Raw genomic sequence first — 18,930 nt, 5'->3', positions numbered from 1 at the left:
TTTCAATCAGAATAACAATACATTGTTATGCTTCTCATCGATTAGTCTCACTACGTCAATGCATATTTTTAATTTGTGTAATACGTTAAATGTTTAAACATCAAATTTCATTTCTTAATGTAATGAAAGAACGAAATTACTTTTTAAAGTTTGTCATAAAACGCTTAATAGGGCAAACAAACACTTGATGATCAAGACGACATAATGGAAAAAGATGCTGATATTTTGGGAAAATATCGGTCCATTTCTAATAAATTAAAGAAGTAAGTTAGAAAATGTAACATTTCTAAAGGGAGGAAGATACTGGTGATTATTTACTCGTTTTAAAAGTTCAAAATTTATTGCTTATTGTAATTTTTACAATGACATTTAAGGTTACACACCACTTGCTATTAACAGTTTGGTGATATAATTGGAAATATTCCTTAAATGCAATTCAAATATGTATTTTATGCTAAAATTAACACTCACAAACAAATGAAAAAGCATTGTATCAAAGGGTGCAGAATCAACTGGGTGTTCCAGGGTTTACACACGGGCTGGATAGAAAGTAATCACACTGAGTGACTGACACTGTTAAGAACTTTATTTTTGCAAATATCTCAAGTTATTGAAATACATTTGTAAAAATCTTTAGTGCATAAAAGACACTTTTTCTTGCAGTCTGTGCCGATATCATAAGGGATAAGAATAAATCTTTGAATAAATCTGAAATCAGTGACAAAATTTCGAGTTGTGTGGAGCATAAACGTGTAGTACAAATCGCATTTTTGAACAAGAACAGTACACAGGCTTATTAAATAAAGTTATGAGGCTGTTTTTCACATTGCAATAAGCAGTATAAAAATCTGTCTTTTATGCACTAGTTAATTTTCTTAAGAAAAATTGTTTTAAAAAGTTATGTGAAATAAAGCACCACTTTCCGATGGTTCACAACCATTATTAAAGTTAAAAGGGGGAACCCCACCAAGTCACTTGATCCTTCACCCTTATAATGTTGGTCCAAAATGTAAAAGACATACCAATAGATAGTAATGCATCCTTACATGTTAAATACGCATAATGAGAATTAAGTTTTATTAACATGAATTACTTATTAAGTACCATTACTGTGTACTAGTACTATTTTATTTTGCTGCTTAATTCATAAGACAATGAGGTCCATATTAAAGATATTACATTATTGTTAAGTCAAACTAGTATGAATATTACTAGCTGAAGAACCAGCAAACAGGTTTTACTGTATTCACTAGACCTGTAAGTTTTTATGTTGTAAACATAAAATAAATTATTGACATTCAAATTGTCTTCATGTCACTCATTTGTTTATTGAAGTCAGAAATGGGCATAAAATTATCAGCTGTAAAATGTATTTGTGCAGAGATTTTTATTTGCCCTATTGGAAAAGTACCAGTAGCAGCCTAATTGGGAAAAATTTGTGCGAAAAACCTGAAATTGGGAAATTTCGCGTCATAAAGTCTTCATACTAGGAAATTGGGGAATCTATTTGTTTGCTCACAAATGCTTTAAAATTGATAAAAAAACTGAAGAATCAAGCAATTTAGAGCTGCATAGGGAATCTAACTAAATGTTGCATTTTAATACTGAAGAAAAACTTTTTTGTTTTGTAAACCGTCTATTTGGAATTTTTTCGCCAACAATTGGGAAATTTGTATTTTTTCCCTATTGGGAAAGTGCCGTTTTCTGGTACTTAATGAAGAACGAAAAAAATTTCTGTCTTTTTTTATAATTTGTTCATGAATGCTAGTATTTATTCACAAAGTGACTTACATATGTTTGCCATAAAATAATAGCACATAAGCAGTGTTCTCAATAAAAATTTGAGTGGCCAGTTATATTTTCAAAGTAGCCATTGACCAAAATCTAAAACTGGCATTATTTGCCCTGTTTTGAATTGATTTTTTAGGAAAAGTAGCCAGCGCAAAGATCAATAGTAACTGGTGAAATTGCCGGCTGCCGGTTCTTCTGGAGAACACTGACTTAAGATTTAGTAATAAAACAAAATAACTTCAAAATAAATATTCATGTTTCAGGAGGTTTTTGAAAAGACCCAATATTGCTGAAGGCAGTGAACAATATGGTAGGTTGTTATTAGTCCCCTACCGGTTTCACCAAAGGGAACTTATGGTTTTCGCTCTGTGCGTCTGTCACACTTTTCTGGATCCTGCGATAACTTGAAAAGTTCTTAATATTTTTTCATGAAACTTGGAACATGGATAGATGTCTATATCGACATTATGCACGTCATTTCATTCCTACGTCAAAAATTCTGGTTGCTATGGCAACAAATAGACTAGAAATACTGCTGAAATGATGGTTTTCTAGATCCTGCGAAAACTTTTAAAGTTCTTAATATTTTTTCATGAAACTTGAAATATTGATAGATGGCAATATGGACATTATGCACGTCATTTCATTTTGTTCCTACCTCAAAAATTCTGGTTGCTATGGCAACAAATATATAAAAGAAATAATCTGAAAATGGTGGAATTTCTGACAATGGTGGAGCCGGTAGGGGACTTATATTGCTTGACAATAGTCTTTTTTGTAAATATCTTTGCACAAAGTTATTTTTCATTGATAACATAATGACTTCACAATTTATTATAATATTATTTTCAGTTGTTTATTAGTATTTTACCTATAATTGCATGCTTAGAGTAGTGTACATTTTTTTTTTTCAAAATTGAACACATTTATACTATGTGGCTATTTGTATAATTGATGTTTCTTGCACAAATTTGTAAATCATCGGACCACTTATATGCTTCCATATACTTATGTTAACGTCCGCATAGCCCATCAATATCCGAAAACTTGCAGAGCAATTGATGCAGATATGTACAGGACGCCATGTAGCAAGATTAAAAGCAACCTGTATGATCATTATGATGTGAAACCTACAAAGGCATAGATAAAAAATTAACATAATTGAAGTAAATTATTGAAATTATTTAACCCTTACCCCCATAAGAGGCAAAGTGAAAATGGCTTTTGCAACCAGCATAAAACCAGAACAGCCTGCAAGTTGCTCGCAGTCTTTTCAAGTTTTATGCTTTTTGCTGCTCATCAGTAACTAAGGGTTGAAAATGAAGCCTTTAAAACTTTAGTTTAGTAAGAAAGGTATTTAATTAAATGTAACTTTCAAATGCGTCAAAATAGGTATCTCAGCGGTAAAGGGTTAATCCGTACAAATTGAAACAATTTATTATGTTATTTATCAAACTTTAGAATAAGATTTCAGACAAAGACAATGTATTGGCCTCAGTTTAATGCTTTAAATGGTTTAAATTGTTGAGAAATACACATATTAAACATGGATATGGATGCAGAAAAACAGGAATATTGAATTTGTGTAGATACGAACACAAATATTGATACAGACTTCTGGAAATGCATCATACTTTCTTCTCTTTTAATTCCCCCCGGATCCAATGATCGGGGGCATATTGTTTTTGGCCTGTCTGTCTGTCATTTTGCGATTACTTTTGCAATATTGAAGATAGCAACTTGATATTTGGCATGCATGTGTACCTCATGAACCTGCACATTTTGAGTGGTGAAAAGTCAAGGTCATCCTTCAAGGTCAAAATTAAAAAAATACAATCCAAGGGAAGTAATAAGCTTTAAAAGGGAGATAATTTCTAAACCTGCCAAATGATATATTGAAATTTTATTTCAAAGCGGCGCAAAAGGGGGGCATTGTGTTTCTGACAAACACATCTCTTGTTTTAACATATTTTGTCCTTTTTAGTAAATGTGACTTGATTTTATTTGTGAGTTGATTCTTATGTTAATTTATTTTTAAAGGTGCATTAGCCAAAGGCCTTCAACAGCAAGAATGTCCACAGTATGCAGCATTCTGCTATCTAGCTCAAGCAAGGTACATCAATAGGCTTATTCATATTGATTAATTTTAGGTTTACATAAATACACTAAATTGTGTTATAAATAATCACATTGTTATTAATAGATTCATTATCTGACATAAAAGGTTGTTTTTTTTTTGCATGACATACAAGTCCATTTTTCAAATTATGACAGTACAATAAAATATTATATTCTGTTGTACAATTAAATCCTTTTAAACAATGGGCTTATATAATTGAGAGAAATAATTGCAATACAATTAGCAAGTATTGTGGGTTCTTGTGCATATGATATACAATGTATATCATAAGGCACATCAGAAGATGGAGAACAGCTTATAAGATTTAAAAAACGTGTAAAAATTTAAAATGGTATCAACTGATAATCTCTAAGAGCCCTATGATGTTTCCTACATACTGTATATGTTTCTGCAGGTGTGAACACTCTCTGGTAAACTCTGCTGGTGAAGCACAATCACTGCTGGACGCTGCCAGAAATTTTGTTACTGCAGAGAATGACAGTGTAGGACTGAAATGTCCTAGCTTCCAAGAGCATATAACAGCAGCCATCAATTGTTATGGACACGCCATTCGGGTAGGATTTCATCTGCTGTTATTTCATTACTCATGCAAATTTTAGAAACAGCATAGTAGACTTCACCAATGAAAAGCATGTTGTAAGTAAGAAAAGAGTTCAATAAGGTTTTAAACCTTTAGAGGCTGTTAAACATGAATTGGTTGTGCTAAATAGTTTGAGTCATCATTCAAAAATATCATGCCAATGCAGACTTCAATGATATTTGTGCCAATTGTAACTTAAGTTAAAATCAACAACACAATGATTATAATGTAGAAGCTTTTTAAATGCAACTGAAAGATTGTTTGTTGGTAAATACAAAATGTATTGATGATAAATATGTTGTTTAGGTTCATACAGAAAACAAAAACACCTCGTTAGCTGCAGCTCTGTGTCTTGAGTTGGGAGATGTGCTACAGGTAAATATCAAAGTCATCTGCTCATGTCAGCTTTTATCAGATGGTACAAGGTATTGCCACTCGATATATAATTCAAAGTTTTCACATACTAGCCCTCACTGACAATATTGTTTCAGGCATTCCTAACTGATTTAGAATGTGTACTTCTGTTTTCTTATCAAAATACTAATTATCAGTTGTCATTGTTATAATTATTGTAATATTTCTTGATATTTCATAATACACTACAATACTGTCACTGTTTTGATCAGAATACTTGGCATTTAAAGTCTATTTCAGTTGAGATATTCTCGGAGCCAACCAAATAGTCTCTTTCAAAATGCTTTGTTTTAAACCATAAAAAACTATGCACATGGTCAACATAAATGTTGGGGTTTGACAAAATTGCCTAAGTTACCACTGATTTCATTGATATGCTCCTGAGAATTACGTAGCTATTCCTGATGTTCAGTTGTAAAGCTTGTGGGTATGGTAGAAGATGCAATAAAAACACAACTTTTAGGTAATGTTATAAATACCCCGGTACATGGCGTCACTTTGGTGTACAAAAGCAATTTCGTAGTCACAGCAGGATCAAGATGTTTAATGTTTGGGCAGTTATTTTTAAAGGCCTACTTGTACCATCAGGGTTTTTTTTGGCCCGATTTTATAGCCGAAATTCGGCTATGTTCCCAATCCCAAAAAGTATACTTTTTTCCCAAAATGTGGCAAAAAATTCCCAATTATCCCCCCCCAAAAAAAAAAAAAAAAAAAAAAATATATATATATATTTTTTTTTTTTTTTTAGAAAGATGTCTAATGTATATTTTATCTCAATTTTATTTCAATTACATCTAACAAATTATTATATGATTTTGTTCTTTTAATTTGAATTATTATAAAGGGTTATATCAAATTTAGTATTTCTCTAATCAGTGGACTTTTCTTGTGGAAAAAAATGCTAAATATTTTATTTTCCCAATTTCATGAAAATGCCGATAAAATTCCCAATTCCAAAGCCATGGGCTATCTTCCCAAAAAGTGGAAAAAAAACCCTGACCATGTCTTCAGATCCTAGCACTATTAAGATTTGATGTCAATGAGATAGCATGCTTGCTTTCAGAGACTGAACAAGCCTGGTGAAGCTATGGCCCATTTCCAGCGTGCTGCAGAACTCCAGTCACAGGTATGGATTGGGACATGTAGCGTTCTACCACATACAGGTTTAAGTGGTAATTTTATGCCCCCAGATCAAAAGATCTGGGGTATATTGTTTTTGGCCTGTCTGTCTGTCATTCATTCATTCATTGTATGTGCATGTCCCAAAACTTTAACCTTGGTTAAAGTTTAATAACTTTTGCATTATTGAAGATTGCAACTTCATATTTGGCATGCATGTGTATCTCACGGAGCTGCACTTTTTGAGTGGTGAAAAGTCAAGGTCATCCCTCAAGGTCAAAGGTCAAATATCATTGTATTTTTCTTTCCTAAAACCTTTGTTAAAGTTTGGTCATAACTTTTTTAATATTAAAGATAGCAACTTGATATTTGGCATGCATGTGTATCTCATGGAGCTGCACGTTTTGAGTGGTGAAAGGTCAAGGTCATTCTTCAAGGTCAAAGGTAAAAATGTATTGCTTCAAAGCAGCACAATAGGGGGCATTGTGTTTCTGACAAACACATCTCTTGTTCATCATAATCTGGTCATGGTCTTGCTGCAAGTGATAATTACATTGTCTTCATTGAGCTTCTTTCAGGTGTCAACAAGTAAGATGTGTATCCAGTATGCATCAGCACAAATTGTGTGAATTAGAACAAATAATGCTTAAAGATTTAAGAATAGAATATTAATCTTGAAACTGTTCTTTTGTCAAAATAGTCAGAATTTAAATCTAAAGGTTGTTGGGTTTGTATCCACGTATGTTTTTGGTCTTTAAAAAATTGTGTAATACTTTTAATAATTTGTTCATTATGACATAAACATTCATGGAACATTTCATATTTGCAAATGCTTTTCTTTAAATCTATGATGAGATTTTCTGCTTATACTGAGATGAAAACTGTCTGAATGGTATCACATTCAGCTCTTGTTTATCCAATCTACCTGGATATTTCAGAGTCCTCTGGATTGCCTGGTTTCTTTAGGTCATGTGGCAACCTGCAAGATTCAATGTAGTAAGTAAATACAATAATTAGCAATAAACAAATCCATAGATCTATATAACTACAACAATCTGGCAAAAATGGGTCCTATGCATTATGTGGCTAGCATAGTTCCATACCAGCCTGTCTATCCCCACAGACTGGTCAGGAGCTGCCCTGTCCGCTGATGAGACAACAAGACCTGTCTTGTAATTATAGCTGAAAGACTGTTTTTGACCATACAGCACAGATGGGTAGGCTCTTCTAGAGCTACACATGCTACACATGGCATAAGACCTATTTTCACATGATGTGAGTCCTATCAAGTTTAATGAAGTTGCAAAGTAAATATGGTATGAAGTCACACTATTTATGAAAACAGGCAAGGATTTACCATGAGATCAGTGTTTTTAATTTGAACCATGAGAATGAAAATGTCAGATCTATTAGACTGATTGTCATGTCTGCTGAGGTCAATCTTTAACAAATACTGAGCACAGATTATAATTTTTTTTCAAGACTTTCAAATGAACATGCTTTCTGTTTTACATGCTTAGTCAAATATCATCAGTGGCAGTGGTGTATTTGATATGGTGTCCACCTAGTGATGGGCAGGTCACAGAATGATCCACATTAGGGAGCGAGCGTGTTTTATCTCTCCCGAAGATACCATGATTTGGTTTATTGGGATTGGATATGGTGTCCTAGTATTAAGTAATCTGTGCGTTAATTCCTTATGAATTACAATGAGTACAAAGTATATCATTGTAGACTTGTTTAGAACGTACAATAGTGATGGATCACACCTGTCTTGCTACATGGCTTATAGTACAGTGTAGCAACTCTGTATGAGCCTTGTTCTGGAAAAACTGGGCTTTATTCATGTGAGTTAAGTGTCTTCTAAGGTTAGCCTGTACATTCGGCACAGGCTTATCAGGGATGACACTTTCCGCTGATATGAAATGTTTTGTTTAAAGGAAGTCTTTTCTTAGCGAAATCCAGTGTAAACGGAAAGTTTCGCCCAGGAAATCTGCACAGGCAATTCTGGGACAAAACTTTATGCACATGCATTAAGGCCAGTTTTCCTGCAACATGGCTTATATTTCCACTTTTTCAGGGGACTATGATGGAGCTTTGGGAGTGTTCACTGAGATGGCTTACCTGGCCCAGGAAAGTGGAGGCAAGTGACTGATTGTCATATCTACTACTTGAGAGTCTTATATGTGAGACTAAAGGCACAAAACATATTTTGATTTTTAAAGAAGCGTCAATACAATTGAAAAGATTATGGCTTTTTATTATGCTCCCCGAAAATTTTCGGTGGAGCATTTAGTTGCCAGTTTGTCCTTCCTTACTTCCTTCCTTCGGTCACACTTTTGTTACAGTTTCTCATATCGCCTTCAATATTTGACCAATCTCTTACATATTTGGCATGTAGGTACCTTGCATGGACCTATACCTTTTGATTTTTGAGGTCACTGCGGTCAAGGTCACTGAGGCTGATAATAGATTTTCTCAAGGTCAAACTTTGGTTACAGTTTCTCATAGCGCCTTCAATATTTGACCGATCTCGTATGTATTTGGCATGTTGGTACCTTGCATGGTCCTCTACCTTTTGATGAGGTTTGAGGTCACTGGGGTCATTCCAGACACTGATAGGATATTTATTCTGGGGGACTTCAACAAGATAGTCCTAAATCAGAAGTTTTCTACATTTTGAAACCTGATTCCAAGTCCAACGTGTAAGACAGGCAGTGTTTTAGACATGGTATTTTACAACAGACAGGATCAAGTCATGACTCATATTTAGCTAGTGTACTTTAGTGATCATAGTGTTATTTGGGTTGGAGTTCCATTTAAAAAAATGAGTAAGTGTATACTATTATTGTCATTAATTACATGTATTATTTATACCTGTTTACTTTATCATGAACTCAAGGGGAGCATCCATCGTTTTCAACGATACTTCTTGTTCATTTTAAAATCTTATCATTTTGCAATGAGTTAATAATATTTCAATCAAATATTGAGGAACTATCTAAAAATGGCACATTGCCATGAGCTAAGTTTAAAATCTAAATATAAATCAATGAAAATCTCCTGTTAGCTGCATTTTTTGGTCAAAGTTTTAAGATGAGGTTTTTTAGCGGTAAAGAATTTTGAAGTTGCATGGAAAGATAGTTAATTTGTTGAAACAGGTAAAGACATGTGCTATTACTAAAGCAGTTTTGGTCTTAACACCCATTTTGCCGCATCATGCGAAAATGGGACCTGTGCCATATGCAGCATGCTTATCTCAAGACCTGCCTGCACAGTCGGATTAGAGGCTACCCTGCCCGCTTAAAATTCTCACGTGGTAACATGGTCTCATAAGTGGTCAGCATATCTTCTGAACGGACTGTGCGCATGCGCAGACTGGTCTGGAGCTATGCTGACCACATATGGCATTAGACCCATATTCCCATTGTGTAGGTCATTTGTATGTTGTATTTTTACAGGTTCTGGCACGACAGGTCAGCCATTGGGAGCCTACTGTGACATCATGGTGAGATGTGAGATCACACGGGTACTCCTCCTAATGGTTCTACAGGTGTGTGAGAGGCTAATGATCACATTGAATCTTGTTGGCGTTGCTTATCGAGTGTCTGTATTTTCTAACTGTATGAGATGACATTTTTGGCTTTATGTGGAGTGCAAATGGCTTCTATTGCCTCCCCATTTACCTAATGTGTTTTCTTATTAAGTTAAATTTGCACTGAATTAAGGATTTTAAAACAGAATGGCTTTGTCATTTTGCCTTAAAAACTTTAATTGTAACTTTCCTGGGAATTGAAATGACTGGGGCGCGTAAAAAGCATTCAAATTTGCAACACAAAAGCTCTGTTCTTAAATAACCTATTCAATAAGTTGTTACAAGATACTGTAATCCGCAAGTCACCAGTGAATGTACTTAACAATTCACGAGTTCAGCCACTGTACCTGTGTTTAAGCCGAGTCCCCAAAGGATACGACCTGAGCATGCCCAGACACTGGAGAAGTACGCCTGGGGAACCACTGACGACAACAACACCAGTGAGTTACAGTGATATTGCTTTTACTCTTATTACTTTTATTTTTTGGACACTTATAAATAACATCTATTTTTCTCGAAAACAAATTCCTATAAGTCTGTGTCCATAAATTAAGAGTTAATCTCACTAAGTTGCAATGGCATTGATGTTAGAATTATCTTATGTATAAGGTTGATGTTAGAAATATCCTATGTATAAGGTTGCTTCCCAAATTTTATAGATCAGTTATGTTGTGTTTTATTTTTGCTGCAAAATTAATGAACACTTAAATAAAATTTACTAAGATGAATTTCTTTTTAAAACACAAACAAATTATTATCTCTGGTCTGAATTCCATCGATGGCTTTTGCATTTGCCTTTATGTTTTACTTTTAGCCAGCTAAGGAGTAGAATATATCATCTAACATCTTAATTGATTGTGTAATACATTTCTTGTGTTTGTCTTGTTGCAGACCATTTATTGGACGATGACATGTTCTTATTGCTCCAGTCAGTTGTGGTAAGTGTCAAACTCTGACATGATTGTCACACTACTGTATTTAAGTCTTTGTCAGTTAATGTATGGGTGTACACGTGCTCAATACATCTGTGATACATATCAAACAGTGCGATTTAGATGATAGGACTTTGTACACCATTGAATATTAAAAAAACTTATGATGTGATATAAAATTTATTGTATATGTATCTACTGTTTTAAGCAGGTTCTTGGTACTGGTATTAAATCCATGTGCTGCTTCTTTATGCTGCTGTTAGCTTTTGCGATCACTTCTTGTTTGAATGTCATCTGTCATGAACGTTTACCATGTGAACTCTCTAATTAATTAATTTGCTTAATTGCCCACTCCTCCTATAACTTGGTAAGTACACTAGTCTTGGTTGAGTGCGAAGTTCAAGGTCCCTATGCTATATTAAAGACAAAATACTGGTTAATTCTCTAGCGCTCACATTTTTCCCAATCATTATGAAACTTGTGTAGAAGAGAAGTGGTATAAACTTGCTTATACAAGTTTTTCTAATGATATATCAGTTGAGTTCAGAAATGATTCAGATTAGTTTAAAAACATGGTTGCCAGAGGGTGGGGAAGGTTTCCTTATATACCTGTAGTAAAGTAGTATTTGTTTTAAAATTATTTTATGTTTGTTTATATTGGACAAATTCGAATCTTAGTCATATAGAGTAAACAAAATATGGCATTAGGTCAAATTACAGAAAAAGTTTGTCAACGCTCTACAAGTTTCAAGTAAATTTTTAAAGTATATACAATATTTTTAAAAGCAATTTACCCTTAGTGCAAAGGTTATTAGTCCCCTACCGGTTTCACCAGAGAGGACTTATGGTTATCGCTCTGTCTGTCCGTCAGTCTGTCACACTTTTCTGCATCCTGCGCTAACTTTAAAAGTTCTTAATATTTTTTCATGAAACTTGGAACATGAATAGATGTCAATATGGACATTATGCACGTCATTTCATTTCGTTCCATGTCAAAAAATCTAGTTGCTATGGCAACAAATAAACTAGAAATACTGCTGAAAATGGTGGTTTTCTGGATCCTGCAATAACTTTTATTGTTCTTAATATTTTTATATGAAACTTGAAACATGGATAGATGGCAATATGATCATTATACAAGACATTTCATTTTGTTCCTACGTCAAAAAGTCTGGTTGCCATGGCAACAAATATATATATATAAAAAATCTGAAAATGGTGGAATTTCTTACAGTGGTGGAGCCGGTAGGGGACTTATATTGCTTGACAATAGTCTTGTTATAAGTAAATCCTCATATAAGTAGGATCTTACACAGTACTATTACACAGAGCTACGTGTTACCAAAAGCTCTGAGGGTTTATAATCCAATCAGACCGACATTAGAAGACACAATTGTTTGCGCTATCCTCATGAAACTTGTTCAAATCAATAGCCCTTATGATATCTGTGACCAGTGAGATATGGTTCATATTCCTTAAAAAAATGTGTTTGACCTATTCATAAAAAATCTTGCTTTGAACATAAACAAAATGTATATGTTTGGGCAAATTATGAACATGATAGTGGTTTGTTTAAAAAAAATTACTTCCAGGTATTGGGTTGGCCATATAAATCAATTGAAAAAGTTTGTATACACTACCTGCTTAAAACAGTAATGTTCCTTGGGGTCTTAGTGCCTTAGGAAATATGACTATATTGTAAGAATGATGTCTAGAAATTATTATCCCCCGCCATAGGTGGAGGGATATTGTTTTGGCGTTGTCTGTCCGTCCTTCCGGCACTTTTGTGTCCGGAGCCATATCTTGGAAGTGCTTTGGCAGATTTCATTGAAACTTGGTATGAGTATATATTATGGATAAGAGGATGATGCACATCAAATGGCATTGTACACCATAGAATAATAATGGAGTTATGGCCCTTTGTATTTAAAAAAAAGTTTTTTTTGTGTGTCCAGAGCCATAGCTTGTATCCAGAAGTATAATTGCGGGGGATATCAATTCAACGAATTTGCTTATTAGCCTTGTTTTGGGAAAAATGGGCGTAATACATGTGCGTTTAGTTTGGTCAGTCCGCACAGGCTAATCAGGGATGACATATTCAGCCTTAAATAGATTTGTTTTCCTAAGAAGAGACTTCCTTTAAATGAAAGAAACAACGTAAAAGTGGAAAGTGTCGTCCCAGATAAGCTTGTACGCACATTCATTTTAGCAGAGTTTTCCCAAAAAGAGGCTCAATGTAGTGTTGTTTTCAGATGGCATGCCAATCACGGGACATAGAAGCGCTACACCTGCTGCAGAAGGACATGTGGCCCAAGCTTTCCCCGGAACAGAACAACCTGCTTCAGTTGGTGATCACAGAGATTTCTCAGCCATCTGGGGATAGTGCTCTATAGATAGATTGTCATGCGTTAGACACTGCCAGGCATTAAGATTGTCATGCATTAGACACTGCCAGGCATTAACCCTTTGCATGCTGGGAAATTTGTTGTCTGCTAAAATGTCGTCTGCTGAATTTCAAAAATTAGCATTTTCTTCGATTTTTTTCAAAAAATACTATCAGAATAGCAAACAGTTTGGATCCTGATGAGACGCCACGTTCTGTGGGGTCTCATCTGGATCCAAACTGTTTGCAAAGGCCTTCAAAATTCGGTTCCAGCGCTGAAAGGGTTGAGATTTAAGTGTGTCTGGTAGTTCAGACTTACAATATAATAAGCCTTGTTCTGGGATAACTGGGCTTGATTCATGTGTGTAAATTGCTCTGGCTTATCAGGGAATACACTTTCTGCTTGAACTGGATTTTCGCTTAAACAAGACTTGCTTCATACCAAAACTTTCATTATAGCAGAAAATGTTGTCCCTGATAAGCATGTGCTGTCTGCACATTCTAATCTGGGACAACACTTAAAGCACATGCATTAAGCCCTGTTTTTACAGAACGAGGGATTTATGTTGCTTTTAATTTAGACATGGGTTCTAAGAAAAGGCTTAGTCAAGCTAGCAAGTCGCAGCTCTCTGATGACTTACAACAAGATTCTTATTTTATTGAACATTTGATCATTAAAGTTGCGAACACCAAATATTTGTTTATACTTGGTGGCCAATATAATTTTACATGATTAGCAAAAAGTTTTATTGCTGAAAGTCATTAAATAACAAATTGTGTTGCGGATAACAATACTTGAAGCGACAAATAAATTATATTGATCTTATAGATACTTTTTTTTCATTTTCCAAGTGTCTGTCTTTTTTCTGACATGGTAGACCATACTGAATTGTTTGTTTTGGATGTAAATTTCCAGGCTCTAAATTAAATTTCACGTTTTCATCAAGTCTTTCTTAGGATAAAGTTAAACATTTAATAAAAAAAACTGCTTGGAAAAAATACAATATTGTTATCAAAATGTATTTGCACTTATAATCAGTTGAATGATGAAAACAGTGATTTGAATGCCAGCTGGACATGTTTGGGGTGGCAGCAGACCTTAGTATTAGTTTTTAACCAGGTTTTCCGAAGGAAAGAACTGGTTATTAGATTGGCGATGTCGGCTGGCGGGCGGAACAAGCTCTCCGGGCCATAACTGTGTCGTTCATTGTCAGATTTTAAAATCATTTGGCACATTTGTTAACCATCATTAGACGGTGTGTCGCGCGAAAGAATTACGTCGATATCTCCAAGGTCAAGGTCACAATTTGAGTTTGAAGGTCAAAAATGGCCATCAATGAGCTAGTCGGGGCCATTACTTTAGTCGTTCATTGTCAGATTTTAAAATCATTTGGCACATTTGTTTTCATTATTAGACGGCGTGTCACGCGAAAGAATTACGTCGATATCTCCAAGGTCAATTTCAATTTGAGTTTGAAGGTCAAAAATGGCCATAAATGAGCTTGTCCGGGCCATTACTTTGTGATTCATTGTGAGATTTTAAAATCATTTGGCACATTTGTTCACCATCATTAGACGGTGTGTTGCGCGAAAGAATCACGTCGATATCTCCAAGGTCAAGGTCACAATTTGAGTTTTAAGGTCAAAAATGGCCATAAATGAGCTTGTCTGGGCCATTACTATGTCATTCATTGTGACATTTTAAAATCATTTGGCACATTTGTTCACCATTATTGGACGGTGTGTCACGCAAAAGAATTACGTCAATATCTCCAAGGTCAAGGTCGCCACAACTGAAAATAGATTGATTTTGAAACAACTACATGTATGTAACTATGAACAATCAGTAACAATGCACATTTTGATTTTGAGTTGTCTCTCTTTATCATACTTTTTTTTCGAATTGAAATCAATGTCAATTTTACAGGGGGGTTAACAATACACATTTTGAATTGTCTCCCTTTATCAGACTTTTTTTCAACTGAAAACCTGGTTTTGTGACAATTTTGTCAATTGTTTTTACATGGAATTAAGAAAACATTTATGTTTAATCTTAGTTTTAAATCTATTAAAACTAGATCTTGTAATGCGTTTCAATAAAGACAGAGTATAAAGTCAGTGGGTGTTTTATTAAATTTTCCAAGCATTTTGACTTGTTATATTAACATATATAAATACATGTACTGTTATATCTTTTTCATAGAATAACTTATTATTGATGTTCATGGTGATTTTTTAAAGGGTCGGACATTAACATTATTGCTGTTGTTTTTTTTCCTTCTTACTCCTTATGTGGACTTTTTTCTCACCAGACTTCAAGTATAACAAAATAAACAATCTCGCCTTTATGTGTAATCTAAATCCAGGAATGTCACTTGTATGTGCAATATTAACAAGCCAATATAGAAAACGTTTGTTATTGTAAACTTTGTTTTTGTTTTCTGTTATGAGTAAAATATATTTATTTAGCTCTTTGCCCATATGACCATGTACATGATATTGAATAAAATGTTTGTTGTATAATAAAAGTACATGTAGAGGTATTTCTTCCATTACTGGTAGTTTTATTACATTTCTGCACATGTAAACACATTCATGTATCTATAATCTATTACATTACATGGCTTTCAAAACACCACTGAAGAATCATTTCTTAACATAAAGTCATATCAACAACCATTTAAGTAAAATTATTATACTAAAAGTGGAAGAATTTTCTTGAAATGACATAAAAAAAACATGTTGTAATAATTTTTAGAAATGCAATGAGTTGTGCTCTGTCTCACAAACAGTGACACAGACTCAGTTATGATCTTTTCAAATGAACTTTAGAGAACTTTGCCACAATAACTATTGTAATAGACCCGGTAATACTCGATCAATCACACACTGAGTTAAACTATTACATGTTTGTAGTCCAGTGGTTCATAATAGCAAGTGGCTGCATTATCCAGTCAGTTAACTTACTTAACTATGACTCCGAGCAAAGACCTATAAAACGTTTTTGCTCCGAGGCTGTCATATGTGTTGATTGTTTTATGGTAAGAGTTGGTATTTTGCATAAAATACACCAAAATCATGCATATCAAATATATAATCAAACTGTAGTATTAACTGCATGTATAACACACGCTTCCGCAAAAATAAATTAATTAAAAAGTTTTGATTAAACAAGTCTATTGCCAAGCAATATATGTCGACTACCGGCTCCACCATTGTAAGAAATTCCACCATTATCAGATTTTTATATATATATTTGTTTCCATAGCAACCAGAATTTTTTACTAAGAAACAAAATGAAATGACATGCATAATGTCCATATTGCCATCTACCTCGGAATCCATGTTTCAAGTTTCATGAAAAAATATGAAGAACTTTTAAAGTTATCGCAGGATCCAGAAAACCACCATTTTCAGCAGTATTTCTAGTCTATTTGTTGCCATAGCAACCAGAATTTTTGACGTACGAATAAAATGAAATGACGTGCATAATGTCCATATTGCCATCTATCCATGTTTCAAGTTTCATGAAAAAATATGAAGAACTTTTAAAGTTATCGCAGGATCCAGAAAAGTGTGACTGACAGACAGACTCACAAAGCGAAAACCAGAAGTCCCCTCCGGTGAAACCAGTAGGGGACAATAAACAGATAACATAAAAAGCGCATTAATGCAAGAAAAAATGTGTTATTGTGACAATAAGTGCTACAATCTCTTTTTATATATACAATGATTATTTTGTAGATTGTTCAAAGACTGATTAAATGTGTTTTTTAATATTGTTAAATTATGTTAGTTAATATATCAATCTGACAAAAAGAAGGATTATAAATTTATTCAGTCTGAAATTTTTTACCAAACAATACAATTAAACATGCAGAAATATATATACGGCAATAGTCTTTTTAAAGAACACATAACAGCATACATGTATTTCATACAAAGGTGTACATATTAACAGTTAAACATGATAAAAAATCTATACATCTTTTATTCTGGTCCCTTAGTCTCGCACATAAGGTTTATTAACAGTTTAACAGTGCAATACCATGCTGACTTAACAGAACCAGATTAAAATTGTTATCAAAGGCCTATTTCAGTACTTAAATGCAATAATTTTACAACCAAATATACAAAGGTCTATAACTTTGAAAATATGGAAGCAAGAGTGTCAGTTCTTTTCAATATGATACACCTACCTACATAGTTTCAAGTTGACACCTCTTATAGTTTTCAACATATGCTCCAGACACACTTAAAATACAAAAATAAGCACATGGCATGATTTTATATAAGGTCTTAATTGAAAAAGGGGATTAATGTTTGTAAAATTTAACTTCGGAAGATGAATACAACTATGAAGGTTGTTCTCCTGCTCTTGATTCATCATTTGAGTCAATAAATTCCATAACTCGGAGCAATATTTGCTTACTCGGATATTTCGACTATATCACATAGTCTTCATCAGGGAAGTACTGGTCAGTTGAGCGAGTCACGTGAAGTAGGATGGTCACGTGACACGAGGAGAGAATTGTACACAGGCGGAAGTTCCAGCCCCTCATCCCGGTTAAGCGACGGTCTTCGTTGTTTGATGTTAATGGCCTCTTTGACCCGCCGTTTTATGTGCAAATATATGGAATTTATTGACTCAAAATCGGAAATTCTGAAATTCTACACTCACAACTTCATATGAAGATTTCTTACATAAACAAAATGCATGATGCCTTTAACTGTTTCATTAATATGTCTTCATACGATATGTCTTCAAAAAAAATCAAATATTACCTATATGTTACAGCTGTTATTATGCTGCCAACAGAAAATTATGCAATTTCACTTTTTATTTTTAAATACGGACTTATACGGTACTCAATTCAATTCAATTAAGTGATGGATTTCCCTTAGTAGCTTTGTGGCAATATCATGATCAGGAGCCTGTATTACCAGACAAACAACAAAATAATGGCTGAATACATTTTTGGTAAAAGTAACTACATACATGTTCTTGTTATGTTTCACATTTTATTCACCTGAGCCACTTTCTGGGCAAATGGGGCCTAATGCATGTGCGTAAAGTGTCGTCCAAGATTTGCCTGTGCAGTCTGCACATGCCTATCAGGCAAGAAGCTTTCCATCTAAACTGGATTTTTGTTTAGTAAAGTCTTCCTTTATGAAAAATTTCCATAAAAACGCTGCGCAGGCTAAACTGGGAGGTCAGGTCAACCCCTTTTTCCCAGAACGAGGCTCATTTAAAGAACATATTGATCATAATCATCTATTTTTATCAGCGACGTAATTCAGTTTTTGATAGAGGGCCCTGGTCACTGTAAAACAAATCCTTTGTTTAATCAACGTCTTTGCTTTCTGTATAATACTAGGCAAATGCTTTGTAAAAACATGTACAATACATGTTTCTTTTAACTTTATGGCATAACATATATAAATGGATTATGATAATATCAAAATAAATAGCATTTACAATTGTTATGCATGTAATACTGCTTATCAATTTACAAATATACTGTATGCACTTATACTGGCACAAATTAATGCATTTTATACAAGAATGTAAACAAAAATACAAATACTTAAAAACATTTAAAAACCAAATGCAAATACATGGGTAACCATTCATCATGTTCATTTTATATTTATATGCACAACGATTAATTAGAATATTATATGCAATTTATTTCCTGCACATACTCCCTCATTCCTTTCAGATTAATTTGTTTTCTTTAAAACATAAAAACAAAAAAAACTAAAACAAACAAAATGCAGCATAAATTACGTTCTAATCCAACAGACCATGTTGTTAAAATACGAGTTTTGGTATTATGTAACAATGCCCTATTTCATTTGATTAAATGCTGACAGAATGAAACATAAACACACAGAGTCACACAGGGGTCAATGAAAAAATCAGAAATGTACAAGAATCCTGTTTTTGCATCACATATAGTGTTATACCAGATA

General features: G+C 33.9%; 1 protein-coding gene across 1 annotated transcript; it reads left to right on the top strand.

Annotated features, from left to right (window-relative positions):
* The first annotated feature begins 151 nt into the window (after nt 1-151).
* On the top strand, nt 152-15,493 carry LOC127865984 (40-kDa huntingtin-associated protein-like). Its single transcript, XM_052406142.1, has 12 exons — nt 152-263; nt 2,055-2,101; nt 3,832-3,904; nt 4,326-4,485; nt 4,818-4,886; nt 5,989-6,051; nt 6,983-7,040; nt 8,125-8,187; nt 9,506-9,597; nt 9,998-10,079; nt 10,531-10,577; nt 12,824-15,493. Exons 1-12 carry the CDS (start codon nt 205-207, stop codon nt 12,962-12,964), a joined length of 954 nt encoding a protein of 317 aa, XP_052262102.1. The 5' UTR covers nt 152-204; the 3' UTR covers nt 12,965-15,493.
* Nucleotides 15,494-18,930: the final 3,437 nt, after the last annotated feature.

This window comes from Dreissena polymorpha, chromosome 2, assembly GCF_020536995.1.
Source record: "Dreissena polymorpha isolate Duluth1 chromosome 2, UMN_Dpol_1.0, whole genome shotgun sequence".
Taxonomy (NCBI): Eukaryota; Metazoa; Mollusca; class Bivalvia; order Myida; family Dreissenidae; genus Dreissena; species Dreissena polymorpha.
Note: the sequence above shows the minus strand (reverse complement) of the source record. Positions and strands in the feature narration are given on the sequence as shown.

Bases quoted from the DNA above. Each gene is read 5' to 3' on its own strand.
- LOC127865984 (XM_052406142.1), top strand. From the start codon at position 205: ATGGAAAAAGATGCTGATATTTTGGGAAAATATCGGTCCATTTCTAAT. The intron at 4,486-4,817 runs GTAGGATTTCAT...TATGTTGTTTAG, and splicing joins GTTATGGACACGCCATTCGG to GTTCATACAGAAAACAAAAA. The intron at 8,188-9,505 runs GCAAGTGACTGA...GTATTTTTACAG, and splicing joins CCTGGCCCAGGAAAGTGGAG to GTTCTGGCACGACAGGTCAG.